This window comes from Hemiscyllium ocellatum, chromosome 5, assembly GCF_020745735.1.
Source record: "Hemiscyllium ocellatum isolate sHemOce1 chromosome 5, sHemOce1.pat.X.cur, whole genome shotgun sequence".
NCBI classification, from domain to species: domain Eukaryota; kingdom Metazoa; phylum Chordata; class Chondrichthyes; order Orectolobiformes; family Hemiscylliidae; genus Hemiscyllium; species Hemiscyllium ocellatum.
The window spans coordinates 138,769,920-138,785,752 of NC_083405.1; the positions used below are offsets into that span (position 1 = coordinate 138,769,920).

At 58.3% G+C, this 15,833-nt stretch overlaps 1 protein-coding gene across 1 annotated transcript in view; it reads right to left on the minus strand.

Annotated features, from left to right (window-relative positions):
- The window catches only part of LOC132816252 (kinesin-like protein KIFC3), a 70,304-nt gene that overhangs the window by 24,600 nt on the left and 29,871 nt on the right, over positions 1-15,833 (minus strand). The window contains exons 8-12 of the mRNA XM_060825748.1: positions 12,324-12,521; positions 9,506-9,679; positions 8,361-8,508; positions 2,687-2,817; positions 1,976-2,170 (exon numbers count right to left, since the gene is read on the minus strand). Coding sequence (XP_060681731.1) covers positions 1,976-2,170; positions 2,687-2,817; positions 8,361-8,508; positions 9,506-9,679; positions 12,324-12,521 — 846 coding nt within the window. The remainder of the gene's footprint in view (positions 1-1,975; positions 2,171-2,686; positions 2,818-8,360; positions 8,509-9,505; positions 9,680-12,323; positions 12,522-15,833) is intronic.

Sequence of the window (15,833 nt, forward strand, 5' to 3'; positions counted from 1 at the left end):
GGGAAAGACAATCAGATTTCCACACATTGAGGTTGACAAGTGGCATATTACCATACGTGCCACACACTGTGACCATCCCCAATGAGGTATCTCCCACTGACACTGAATGGTATTACTAACACTGGGCCGACATTACCTGGCCCCAGCTCAGAGCTCCACCAGGGGGTGCTCTTTATACACTGGGCCGACATTACCTGGCCCCAGCTCAGAGCTCCACCAGGGGGTGCTCTTTATACACTGGGCCGACATTACCTGGCCCCAGCTCAGAGCTCCACCAGGGGGTGCTCTTTATACACTGGGCCGACATTACCTGGCCCCAGCTCAGAGCTCCACCAGGGGGTGCTCTTTATACACTGGGCTGACATTACCTGGCCCCAGCTCAGAGCTCCACCAGGGGGTGCTCTTTATACACTGGGCCGACATTACCAGGCCCCAGCTCAGAGCTCCACCAGGGGGTGCTCTTTATACACTGGGCCGACATTACCTGGCCCCAGCTCAGAGCTCCACCAGGGGGTGCTCTTTATACACTGGGCCGACATTACCTGGCCCCAGCTCAGAGCTCCACCAGGGGGTGCTCTTTATACACTGGGCCGACATTACCTGGCCCCAGCTCAGAGCTCCACCAGGGGGTGCTCTTTATACACTGGGCTGACATTACCTGGCCCCAGCTCAGAGCTCCACCAGGGGGTGCTCTTTATACACTGGGCCGACATTACCAGGCCCCAGCTCAGAGCTCCACCAGGGGGTGCTCTTTACACCCAGGGCCGACAATACCTGGTCCCAGCTCAGAGCTCCACCAGAGGGTGCTCTTTATACACTGGGCTGACATTACCTGGCCCCAGCTCAGAGCTCCACCAGGGGGTGCTCTTTATACACTGGGCCGACATTACCTGGCCCCAGCTCAGAGCTCCACCAGGGGGTGCTCTTTATACACTGGGCTGACATTACCTGGCCCCAGCTCAGAGCTCCACCAGGGGGTGCTCTTTATACACTGGGCTGACATTACCTGGCCCCAGCTCAGAGCTCCACCAGGGGGTGCTCTTTATACACTGGGCTGACATTACCTGGCCCCAGCTCAGAGCTCCACCAGGGGGTGCTCTTTATACACTGGGCTGACATTACCTGGCCCCAGCTCAGAGCTCCACCAGGGGGTGCTCTTTATACACTGGGCTGACATTACCAGGCCCCAGCTCAGAGCTCCACCAGGGGGTGCTCTTTACACCCAGGGCCGACATTACCTGGTCCCAGCTCAGAGCTCCACCAGAGGGTGCTCTTTACACACTGGGCTGACATTACCAGGCCCCAGCTCAGAGCTCCACCAGGGGGTGCTCTTTATACACTGGGCTGACATTACCTGGCCCCAGCTCAGAGCTCCACCAGGGGGTGCTCTTTACACACTGGGCTGACATTACCTGGCCCCAGCTCAGAGCTCCACCAGGGGGTGCTCTTTACACACTGGGCTGACATTACCTGGCCCCAGCTCAGAGCTCCACCAGGGGGTGCTCTTTATACACTGGGCCGACATTACCTGGCCCCAGCTCAGAGCTCCACCAGGGGGTGCTCTTTATACACTGGACCGACATTAACTGGCCCCAGCTCAGAGCTCCACCAGGGGGTGCTCTTTATACACTGGGCCGACATTACCTGGCCCCAGCTCAGAGCTCCACCAGGGGGTGCTCTTTATACACTGGACCGACATTAACTGGCCCCAGCTCAGAGCTCCACCAGGGGGTGCTCTTTACACACTGGGCCGACATTACCTAGCCCCAGCTCAGAGCTCCACCAGGGGGTGCTCTTTACACACTGGGCCGACATTACCTAGCCCCAGCTCAGAGCTCCACCAGGGGGTGCTCTTTATACACTGGGCCGACATTACCTAGCCCCAGCTCAGAGCTCCACCTGGGGGTGCTCTTTATACACTGGGCTGACATTACCTGGCTCCAGCTCAGAGCTCCACCAGGGGGTGCTCTTTAACCAATGGGCCAATGTTGTTTGGTCCCAGCTTGGAGCTCTGCCAGGTGGCTCTCTTTCCCCTGTTGGTCATGAGGAGTGCCCCACCTCGGAGCTCCACCAGCTGGTCATGGTACTTCTTCCTGAGGACCATCTCCCTCTCATACTTGTCCATCAGGGTTTTGTTGGAAGCTGTTACCGCGGTGATCTCTGTCTGGATCTGTCAGAACGAGGAAGGAGTTACGTGGAGTGTACCTCATTAATAGCTCTCGGGTTCTCCTTTAAAATCCCAGAGGACACGGCTTTGGGGAAGGCATCAGGAACAGGAGGAAGCCATTCTGCCTCTCCTCTCGATCCTGTCACCCAAGTACAGGAGGCCATTCAGCCCACCCTCTCGATCCTGTCACCCAAGGACAGGAGGCCATTCAGCCCACCCTCTCGATCCTGTCACCCAAGGACAGGAAGAGGCCATTCATCATTTCATGAATGATCTGTACCTGCCCCCCAACTCTGCTCCATTTCCCCTGGGGGTGGGATAATACCCTCCCTGAGCGATGAAGGGGCAGAGAGAGACCGTTGTTGTTGCTGAGTTTGAAGAGAGTGGGACTGAGGGGGCAGGGGGAATAGAGACAGATGGGGCAGTCTTCCCCAGGGCTGCGGTTGAGACACCCTGAGGGGGTAACTGGTACAGACGGGCTGATACCATCACGTGACCGACCCTCTCTCTCTCATTCACCTGTCGCCTTGCCTCTGAAATGGCTGCTTCATAAAACTGGGCGAAGTTTTTCACCTGACTCCGGAGACTGTTATAATTCGCTTTCATCGTCTTCAGGACGGGCTTCAAACTCCTCAGATTCTGCTGTACCCCTGACAGGGGCAAACACACAGCAACTGTGATAGCAGGGGGAGTGACAACATCACCCCCACACACCCTCACCCACACCCCCACACACACACACCCTCACCCACCCACCCCCACACACACCCTCACCCACCCACCCCCACACACCCTCACCCACACTCCCACACACACACACCCGCACACACCCCCATCACCCTCACACACCCTCACCCACCCCACCCCACACACACACACACACACACCCGCACTCACCCTCACCCACCCCCCCACACACCCACACACCCGCACACACCCCCATCACCCTCACACACCCGCACACCCACCCATCACCCTCACACACCCTCACCCACCCCACACACACACACCCGCACACACCCCATCACCCCCACACACCCTCACCCACCCCACCCCCACACACACACACACACACACACCCCCGCACACACTCACCCACCCCCCCACACACCCACACACCCGCACACACCCCATCACCCCACACACCCGCACACCCACCCATCACCCTCACACACCCTCACCCACCCCACACACACACACACACACACCCGCACACACCCTCACCCATCCCCCCACACACCCGCACACACCCCCATCACCCCCACACACCCGCACCCACCACACCCCACACACACGCTCACACACACACCCACACACCCCCATCACCTCACACACCCGCACACACACCCTCACCCACCCCCCCAACACACTCACACACACACCACACACACCCCATCACCCACACACACCCTCACCCACGCCCCCACACACCCTTACACCCACACACACCCTCACCCACCCCACCCCCCACACACACACACACACACACCCACACACCCTCACCCACCCCACCCCACACACACACACACACCCGCGCACAGAGTGGGGTCTGTTGGAGGGTCAGTGCTGAGGGAGTGGGCGCTGTCAGGGGGTCAGTGCTGAGGGAGTGGGCACTGTCGGAGGGTCAGTGCTGAGGGAGTGCCGCACTATCGGAGGGTCAGTGCTGAGGGAGCGGGCACTGTCGGAGGGTCAGTGCTGAGGGAGTGGGGTCTGACGGAGGGTCAGTGCTAAAGGAGTGGGCGCTGTCAGAGGGTCACACCCACACACCCGCACACACCCCCATCACCCCCACACACCCGCACCCACCCACCCCCACACACACGCTCACACACACACCCACACACACCCATCACCCTCACACACACGCACACACCCTCAACCACCCCCCACACACACACCCGCACCCACCCCCACACACCCGCACCCACCCACACACCCACACTCACTCCCATCACCCACACTCACCCACCCACACACACACCACACCCCCATCACACCCACACACCCCACCCACACCACACACACACACACACACCCACACCCCGCACACCCCCCATCACCCTCACACACCCTCACCCACCCACCCACACACCCTCACCCACCCCCCACACACACACACCCCCACACATCCGCACACACCCCCATCACCCCCACACACCCTCACCCACCCACACACCCACACTCACTCCCATCACCCTCACACACCCCCACACACACACACACCCGCACACACCCCCATCACTCTCACACACCCTCACCCACCCCACACACACACACACACACACCCGCGCACAGAGTGGGGTCTGTTGGAGGGTCAGTGCTGAGGGAGTGGGCGCTGTCAGGGGGTCAGTGCTGAGGGAGTGGGCACTGTCGGAGGGTCAGTGCTGAGGGAGTGCCGCACTATCGGAGGGTCAGTGCTGAGGGAGCGGGCACTGTCGGAGGGTCAGTGCTGAGGGAGCGGGCACTGTCGGAGGGTCAGTGCTGAGGGCGTGCCGCACTGTCGGAGGGTCAGTGCTGAGGGAGTGGGGTCTGACGGAGGGTCAGTGCTAAAGGAGTGGGCGCTGTCAGAGGGTCACACCCACACACCCGCACACACCCCCATCACCCCCACACACCCGCACCCACCCACCCCCACACACACGCTCACACACACACCCACACACACACCCATCACCCTCACACACCCGCACACACCCTCACCCACCCCCCCACACACACACCCACACCCACCCCCACACACCCGCACCCACCCACACACCCACACTCACTCCCATCACCCTCACACACCCTCACCCACCCACACACACACACACCCCCATCACCCCCACACACCCTCACCCACCCACACACACACACACACACTCGCACACCCCCCATCACCCTCACACACCCTCACCCACCCACCCCACACACCCTCACCCACCCCCCCACACACACACACCCCCACACATCCGCACACACCCCCATCACCCCCACACACCCTCACCCACCCACACACACACACACACACCCCCATCACCCCCACACACCCTCACCCACCCACACACACACACACACACACCCGCACACCCCCCATCACCCTCACACACCCTCACCCACCCACCCCACACACCCTCACCCACCCCCCACACACACACACCCCCACACATCCGCACACACCCCCATCACCCCCACACACCCTCACCCACCCACACACCCACACTCACTCCCATCACCCTCACACACCCACACACACACACACACACCCGCACACACTCCCATCACCCTCACACACCCTCACCCACCCACACACACACACACACCCGCGCACACCCTCACCCACCCCCCCACACACCCACACACCCGCACACACCCCCATCACGCCCACACACCCGCACACACCCCCATCACCCTCACACACACTCACCCACCCCACACACACACACCCGCACACACCCCCATCACCCCCACACACCCTCACCCACCCCACCCCACACACACACACACACACCCCCGCACACACCCTCACCCACCCCCCCCACACACCCACACACCCGCACACACCCCCATCACCCCCACACACCCGCACACACCCCCATCACCCTCACACACCCTCACCCACCCCACACACACACACACACACCCGCACACACCCTCACCCACCCCCCCACACACCCGCACACACCCATCACCCCCACACACCCGCACCCACCCACCCCCACACACACGCTCAAACACACACCCACACACACCCCCATCACCCTCACACACCCGCACACACACCCTCACCCACCCCACCCCACACACACACACACACACACACCCACACACCCTCACCCACCCCACCCCACACACACACACACCCGCGCACAGAGTGGGGTCTGTTGGAGGGTCAGTGCTGAGGGAGTGGGCACTATCGGAGGGTCAGTGCTGAGGGAGCGGGCACTGTCGGAGGGTCAGTGCTGAGGGAGTGGGCACTGTCGGAGGGTCAGTGCTGAGGGAGTGCCGCACTATCGGAGGGTCAGTGCTGAGGGAGTGGGCACTGTCGGAGGGTCAGTGCTGAGGGAGTGCCGCACTATCGGAGGGTCAGTGCTGAGGGAGCGGGCACTGTCGGAGGGTCAGTGCTGAGGGAGCGGGCACTGTCGGAGGGTCAGTGCTGAGGGAGCGGGCACTGTCGGAGGGTCAGTGCTGAGGGCGTGCCGCACTGTCGGAGGGTCACTGCTGAGGGAGCGGGCACTGTCGGAGGGTCAGTGCTGAGGGAGTGGGGTCTGACGGAGGGTCAGTGCTAAAGGAGTGGGCGCTGTCAGAGGGTCACACCCCCACACACCCGCACACACCCCCATCACCCCCACACACCCGCACCCACCCACCCCCACACACACGCTCACACACACACCCACACACACACCCATCACCCTCACACACCCGCACACACCCTCACCCACCCCCCCACACACACATCCACACCCACCCCCACACACCCGCACCCACCCACACACCCACACTCACTCCCATCACCCTCACACACCCTCACCCACCCACACACACACACACCCCCATCACCCCCACACACCCTCACCCACCCACACACACACACACACACCCGCACACCCCCCATCACCCTCACACACCCTCACCCACCCACCCCACACACCCTCACCCACACCCACACACACACACACACACACCCCCACACATCCGCACACACCCCCATCACCCCCACACACCCTCACCCACACACACACCCACACACCCACCCCGTCACCCTCACACACCGACCCCCACCCCCACACACTCACACCCACCCCCATCACCCCCACACACCCTCATCACCCCAACACACCCCCATCACCCCAGCACTCACACCCACTGCTATCACCCCCACACATCCGCACCCACCCCCATCACCCACACACGCCCGCACCCACCCCCATCACCCACACCGACCCCCATCACCCACACCCACACCCACCCCCATCACCCACACCCACACCCACCCCCATCACGAACACTCACCCATACCCACCCCCTCACCCACACACGCCTGCACCCACCCCCATCACCCACACACGCCCGCACCCACCCCCATCACCCACACCCACCCCCATCACCCACACCCACACCCACCCCCATCACCCACACCCACACCCACCCCCATCACGAACACTCACCCATACCCACCCCCTCACCCACACACGCCTGCACCCACCCCCATCACCCACACACGCCCGCACCCACCCCCCTCACCCACACACAACCCCATCACCCCCACACACCCGCACCCACCCTCATCACCCACACACCCATACCCACCCCATCACCCACACCCACCCATCACCCCCACCCACCCACAATCACCCCCATCAACCACACCCACCCATACCCACCCATCACCCCCACCCTCCCACACCCACCCCCACACACCCATACCCACCCATCATCCCCACCCACCCACAATCATCCCCATCTCCCATACCCACCCATACCCAACCCCATTACCCCCACACACCCAGAGGCACACCCATCACCCCCACCCACCCACAATCACCCCATCAACCACACCCACCCATACCCACCCATCACCCCCACCCACCCCCACACACCCTCACCCACCCATACCCACCCATCACCCCCACCCACCCTCACCCACCATACCCACTCATCACCCCCACCCACCCACAACCACCCCCATCACCCATACCCACCCATACCCACCCCCATTACCCCCACACACCCAGAGGCACACCCATCACCCCCACCCACCCACAACCACCCCTATCACCCATACCCACCCCCACACCCACCCATAGCCACCCCATCACCTCCACACCCACCCATACCCACCCCATCACCCACCGATACCACCCCTATCACCCCCACACAACCACAACCACCCCCATCATCCACACCCACCTATACCAACCCCCATTCACCCCCTCCCACCAACAACCACCCCCTAACGCCCTCACCTACCACACCCATCCCATCACACCTACCCATCCACACCCACCCACACACACCTCATCACACCCACCCACCCCAACCCACACCCACCCATCCCCACCCACCCACACCACCCCATCACACCCTAACAGTCCCAGACGTAACGTCTCCGTCCCATCCCCCCCCAGATACAGACACCCCCACAGACACTGTCTCCCCCTCCCCCCCTCAGTCTCCCACCCAGACACTGTCCCGCCCTCCCCGCCGTTACCTGTGAACTGCTGTCGGAGTTGGTTGAGGTGTTCCTCTGAACACTCAGAGGCCTCTCGCACGGCTTCATCCTTACCCCGCTCCAGCTCCTCGATCCTCCCCATCAGCTCCTCACGTAGTTTCTCAATCTCTGTCTCATACACCACAATCTGCAAGACATCATACACTGAGGGTCAGTGCTGAGGGAGTGCCACACTGTCGGAGGGTCAGTGCTGAGGGAGCGGGCACTGTCGGAGGGTCAGTGCTGAGGGAGTGCCGCACTGTCGGAGGGTCAGTGCTGAGGGAGTGGGCACTGTCGGAGGGTCAGTGCTGAGGGAGCGGGCACTGTCGGAGGGTCAGTGCTGAGGGAGTGCCGCACTGTCGGAGGGTCAGTGCTGAGGGAGTGGGCACTGTCGGAGGGTCAGTGCTGAGGGAGTGCCGTACTGTCGGAGGGTCAGTGCCGAGGGAGTGCCGCACTGTCGGAGGGTCAGTGCTGAGGGAGTGGGCACTGTCGGAGGGTCAGTGCTGAGGGAGTGCCGCACTGTCGGAGGGTCAGTGCTGAGGGAGTGCCGCACTGTCGGAGGGTCAGTGCTGAGGGAGCGCCGCACTGTCGGAGGGTCAGTGCTGAGGGAGCGCCGCACTGTCGGAGGGTCAGTGCTGAGGGAGTGGGCACTGTCGGAGGGTCAGTGCTGAGGGAGTGCCGCACTGTCGGAGGGTCAGTGCTGAGGGAGTGCCGCACTGTCGGAGGGTCAGTGCTGAGGGAGTGGGCACTGTCGGAGGGTCAGTGCTGAGGGAGTGCCGCACAGTCGGAGGGTCAGTGCTGAGGGAACGCCGCACTGTCGGAGGGTCAGTGCTGAGGGAGTGCCGCACTGTCGGAGGGTCAGTGCTGAGGGAGCGCCGCACTGTCGGAGGGCCAGTGCTGAGGGAGTGCCGCACTGTCGGAGGGTCAGTGCTGAGGGAGGGGACACTGTCGGAGGGTCAGTGCTGAGGGAGCGCCGCACTGTCGGAGGGTCAGTGCTGAGGGAGCGCCGCACTGTCGGAGGGTCAGTGCTGAGGGAGCGCCGCACTGTCGGAGGGTCAGTGCTGAGGGAGCGCCGCACTGTCGGAGGGTCAGTGCTGAGGGAGTGCCGCACTGTCGGAGGGTCAGTGCTGAGGGAGCGCTGGTACCTTGTATTGGAGTTGGGAGCGTGTCTCCTCGGAGTCCCGGAGTTGTTGTTCCAGTTTGTGGAGCTGTCCCTCCTGCAGAGTGACCTGCTCCAGGAGCTCCCGGTTCCTGTGTTCCCAATCCCGGAATAATCCCAGAGTCACTTCGGAATTCCCCTCCACTCGCTGAGCCACGTACTGAGGGCCAGAGAGCACAGGGATTCAGCTCATGTTCCTGACTCACTATCCCCGTGCACTTACACTCATACTCACTGTCCCTCACACTCACTCACACTCACTGTCCCTCACACTCACTGTCTCTCACACTCACTGTCCCTCACACTCACTCACACTCACTGTCCCTCACACTCACTGTCTCTCACACTCACTGTCCCTCACACTCACTCACACTCACTGTCCCTCACACTCACTCACACTCACACTCACTGTCTCTCACACTCACTGTCCCTCACACTCACTCACACTCACTGTCTCTCACACTCACTCACACTCACACTCACTGTCCCTCACACTCACTGTCCCTCACACTCACTCACACTCACTGTCCCTCCCACCCACTCACACACACTGTCCCTCACACTCACTGTCCCTCACACTCACTCACACTCACACTCACTGTCTCTCACACTCACTGTCCCTCACACTCACTGTCCCTCACACTCACTCACACTCACACTCACTGTCTCTCACACTCACTGTCCCTCACACTCACTCACACTCACTGTCTCTCACACTCACTGTCCCTCACACTCACTCACACTCACTGTCCCTCACACTCACTGTCTCTCACACTCACTGTCCCTCACACTCACTGTCCCTCACACTCACACACTCACTCACACTCACTGTCCCTCACACTCACTGTCTCTCTCACTCACTGTCCCTCACACTCATAGAACATAGAACAATACAGCACAGAACAGGCCCTTCGGCCCACAATGTTGTGCCGAACATCTATCCTAGATTAAGCACCCATCCATGTACCTATCCAATTGCCGCTTAAAGGTCGCCAATGATTCTGACTCTACCACTCCCACAGGCAGCGCATTCCATGCCCCCACCACTCTCTGGGTAAAGAACCCACCCCTGACATCTCCCCTATACCTTCCACCCTTCACCTTAAATTTATGTCCCCTTGTAACACTCTGTTGTACCTGGGGAAAAAGTTTCTGACTGTCTACTCTATCTATTCCCCTGATCATCTTATAAACCTCTATCAAGTCACCCCTCATCCTTTGCCGTTCCAACGAGAAAAGGCCGAGAACTCTCAACCTGTCCTCGTACGACCTATTCTCCATTCCAGGCAACATCCTGGTAAATCTTCTCTGCACCCTCTCCAAAGCTTCCACATCTTTCCTAAAGTGAGGCGACCAGAACTGCACACAGTACTCCAAATGTGGCCTTACCAAGGTCCTGTACAGCTGCAACATCACCTCACGACTCTTGAATTCAATCCCTCTGCTAATGAACGCTAATACACCATAGGCCTCCTTACAAGCTCTGTCCACCTGAGTGGCAACTTTCAAAGATCTATGTACATAGACCCCAAGATCCCTCTGTTCCTCCACCTGACTAAGAACCCTACCGTTAACCCTGTATTCCGCATTCTTATTTGTTCTTCCAAAATGGACAACCTCACACTTGGCAGGGTTGAACTCCATCTGCCACTCCTCAGCCCAGCTCTGCATCATATCTAAGTCCCTTTGCAGCCGACAACAGCCCTCCTCACTATCCACAACTCCACCAATCTTCGTATCGTCTGCAAATTTACTGACCCACCCTTCGATTCCCTCATCCAAGTCATTAATAAAAATTACAAACAGCAGAGGACCCAGAACTCCACTTGTAACTGGGCTCCAGGCTGAATATTTACCATCTACCACCACTCTCTGACTTCGACCAGTTAGCCAGTTCTCTATCCAACTGGCCAAATTTCCCACTATCCCATGCCCCCTGACTTTCCGCATAAGCCTACCATGGGGAACCTTATCAAATGCCTTACTAAAATCCATGTACATTACATCCACTGCTCTACCCTCATCCATATGCTTGGTCACCTCCTCAAACAATTCAATAAGACTTGTAAGGCAAGACCTACCCCTCACAAATCCGTGCTGGCTGTCCCTAATCAAGCAGTGTCTTTCCAGATACTCATAAATCCTATCCCTCAGTACCCTTTCCATTACTTTGCCTACCACAGAAGTAAGACTAACTGGCCTGTAATTCCCGGGGTTATCCCTATTCCCTTTTTTGAACAGGGGCACAACATTCGCTACTCTCCAGTCCCCTGGTACCACCCCCGTTGACAGTGAAGACAAAAAGATCATTGCCAACGGTACTGCAATTTCCTCTATTGCTTCCCACATAATCCACTCACTGTCCCTCACACTCACTCACACTCACTGTCCCTGTCTCTCACACTCACTCACACTCACTGTCCCTCACACTCACTGTCCCTCACACTCACTCACACTCACTGTCCCTCACACTCCCTGTCCCTCACACTCACTCTCTGATTCTCACTCTCTCTCTGATTCTCACTCTCTCTCACACTGTGTCTCTCCCATCCACTTTCCCTCCCTCCTGTCCCCCTCTCTCTCTCTCTTTCTTCCCCTCTCCCTCACTCTAACTCTCTCCCTCTCTCTCACCCTCTCACCATCATTCTCTCTCTCTCTCTCTGTCATTCTTTCTCTCTCTCACCCCACACTCTCTCAATCTCCCACCCACACTCCTTTTCCCCATGCACTCTCCCCTCTCCATGCCCTCCTCTCTCTCTGCCCCCCGGCCTGGTCTCCCTCAGTCCCCCCTCCCTGGCCCTCACCTGGATGTGTGGGGGTGGTTCCTGGCTCTGATGCAGCTGGAGTTGGAGGGAGTGGACAGTCTCCTGGTGATGCCTGTCTTCGGTCTCCCTCCTCCAGTGCAGTTCACTCAGCTCAGCGTCCAGCCTCAGTAACTGCTCCAGCTTCTGCTGCGCACAACTCTCCAGGAGGCACACCTTCGATCGCAACTCCTCGTTCTCCTGAAAACCACGGGATTACTTTTCACCATCACTGAACCCACCCCCCCATCCACTGCCAACATCCTGGGGGGGTTACCAGTGACCAGAAATTCGACGAGGTTCACCATATAAACACAGTGACTACAGGAGCAGGTCGGAGGCTGGGAATCCTGCAGCAAGTAACTCACCACCTGACACCCCAAACCTGTCCACCATCTACAAGGTACAAGTCAGGAGGGTGATGGAATACTCCCCACTTGCCCCTGGGTGGGGGCAGCTCTGACAACACTCGAGCAGCTTGACACCATCAGGACAAAGCAGCCGCTTGATTGGCCCCACATTCACAAACATTCCCTCCCCCCCCCACCCACACTCAGTAACAGCAGTGTGTACCGTCCCCTCCCTCCCCCACCCACACTCAGTAACAGCAGTGTGTACTGTCCCCTCCCTCCCCCACCCACACTCAGTAACAGCAGTGTGTACCGTCCCCTCCCTCCCCCCCACCCACGCTCAGTAACAGCAGTGTGTACCGTCCCCTCCCTCCCCCACCCACACTCAGTAACAGCAGTGTGTACCGTCCCCTGCCTCCCCCACCCACGCTCAGTAACAGCAGTGTGTACCGTCCCCTCCCTCCCCCCCACCCACACTCAGTAACAGCAGTGTGTACCGTCCCCTCCCTCCCCCCACCCACGCTCAGTAATAGCAGAGTGTACCATCCCCTCCCTCCCCCACCCACACTCAGTAACAGCAGTGTGTACCGTCCCCTCCCTCCCCCCACCCACACTCAGTAACAGCAGTGTGTACCGTCCCCTCCCTCCCCCCACCCACGCTCAGTAGCAGCAGTGTGTACCATCCCCTCCCTCCCCCACCCACACTCAGTAACAGCAGTGTGTACCGTCCCCTCCCTCCCCCCACCCACACTCAGTAACAGCAGTGTGTACCGTCCCCTCCCTCCCCCACCCACGCTCAGTAACAGCAGTGTGTACCATCTCCTCCCTCCCCCACCCACACTCCATTGGCTACGAATACTTCAGGAGGCTGCTATACAAATTCAGTCTTTACTACTTCATAGAATCATAGAGTTGTCCAGTACAGAAGGAGGCTATTCAGCGCATTGTGTCTGTACTAGCTCCTGGGAGAGCGATCCAGTGAGTCCAGCCCTATCCCCATAGCCCTCGAACTTCGTCACTTTCCAATATATATAGAACATAGAACAATACAGCGCAGTACAGGCCCTTCGGCCCTCGATGTTGCACCGACCGAAGCCTACCTAACCTACACTAGCCCAATAACCTCCATATGCCTATCCAATGCCCGTTTAAATGACCATAAAGAGGGAGAGTCCACCACTGCTACTGGCAGGGCATTCCATGAACTCACAACCCGCTGTGTAAAGAATCTACCCCTAACATCTGTCCTATACCTACCACCCCTTAATTTAAAGCTGTGTCCCCTAGTAACAGCTGACTCCATTAGCGGAAAAAGGTTCTCATGGTCAACCCTATCTAAACCCCTAATTATCTTGTACACCTCTATCAAGTCACCCCAAACTTTCTTTTCTCCAATGAGAACAGCCCCAAGTGCCTCAGCCTTTCCTCATACGATCTTCCTACCATGCCAGGCAACATCCTGGTAAACCTCCTCTGCACTCGTTCCAATGCCTCCACATCCTTCCTATAGTATGGCGACCAAAACTGCACACAATACTCCAGATGAGGCCGCACCAGAGTCTTATACAACTGCAACATGACCTCAGGACTCCGGAACTCAATTCCTCTACCAATAAAGCCCAGTACACCATATGCCTTCCTCACAGCACTATTTACCTGGGTGGCAACTTTCAGAGATCTGTGTACATGGACACCAAGATCCCTCTGCTCATCCACACTACCAAGTAGCCTACCATTAGCCCAGTAATCCATCTTCTTGTTACTCTTACCAAAGTGAATCACTTCACACTTAGCTACATTGAACTCCATTTGCCACCTTTCTGCCCAGCTCTGCAACTTATCTATATCCCGCTGTAACCTGCCACATCCTTCTTCGCTGTCCACAACTCCACCGACTTTCGTGTCATCCGCAAACTTGCTCACCCAGCTTTCAAGCCCCTCCTCTAGGTCATTTATAAAGATGACAAACAGCAATGGTCCCAAAACAGATCCCTGTGGTATACCGCTAGTAACTGCACTCCAAGATGAACCTATACCATCAACTACTACCCTCTGTCTCCTCCCAGCCAGCCAATTCCTAATCCAAACCTCTAATGCACCCTCAATGCCATACCTCCGTAGTTTTTGCATTAGCCTGCCATGGGGTACCTTATCGAACACCTTGCTAAAATCCATATACACCACATCTACTGCTTTACCCTCGTCCACTTCCTTGGTCACCTTCTCAAAGAACTCAATAAGGTTTGTGAGGCACGACCTGCCCTTCACAAAACCATGCTGACTATCCCTGATCACATTATTCCTATCCAGATGTTCATAAATCCTATCCCTTACAATTCTCTCTAAGACTTTGCCCACAACAGAAGTGAGACTCACTGGCCTATAGTTACTAGGGCTGTCCCTACTCCCCTTCTTGAACAAGGGGACCACATTCGCTATCCTCCAGTCTTCTGGCACTATTCCCATAGACAACGACGACATAAAAATCAAGGCCAATGGCTCCGCTATCTCCTCCCTAGCTTCCCAGAGGATCCTAGGATAAATGCCATCAGGCCCAGGGGCTTACCTATTTTCATCCTTTCCAGTATTCCCCAGACCCCTTCCCTACATACCTCAAGGTCATCCATTCTAATCACTTGTGACTCAATATTCACATCAACAACAGTGTCCTGTTCCTGAGTGAATACTGACAAAAAGTATTGATTTAGTGTCTCTCCAATCTCCTCCGCCTCCACGCACAACTTCCCACTACTATCCTTGACTGGACCGATACCTACCCTAGTCATCCTTTTATTCCTGACATACCTATAGAAAGCCTTTGGGTTTTCCCTAATCCTACCAGCTAAAGACTTTTCATGTCCCCTTCTCGCTGCTCTTTGCTCTCTCTTTAGATCCTTCCAGGAAGGATAGTAGTGGGAAGTTGTGTGTGGAGGCGGAGGAGATTGGAGAGACACTAAATCAATACTTTTTGTCAGTATTCACTCAGGAACAGGACACTGTTGTTGATGTGAATATGGGTGTGATAGGGAGGGGGTGGAGGGTGAGGTAGGGAGGGGGTGGAGGGTGCGATAGGGAGGGGGTGGAGGGTGCGATAGGGAGGGGGTGGAGGGTGTGGTAGGGAGGAGGTGGAGGGTGAGGTAGGGAGGGGGTGGAGGGTGCGATA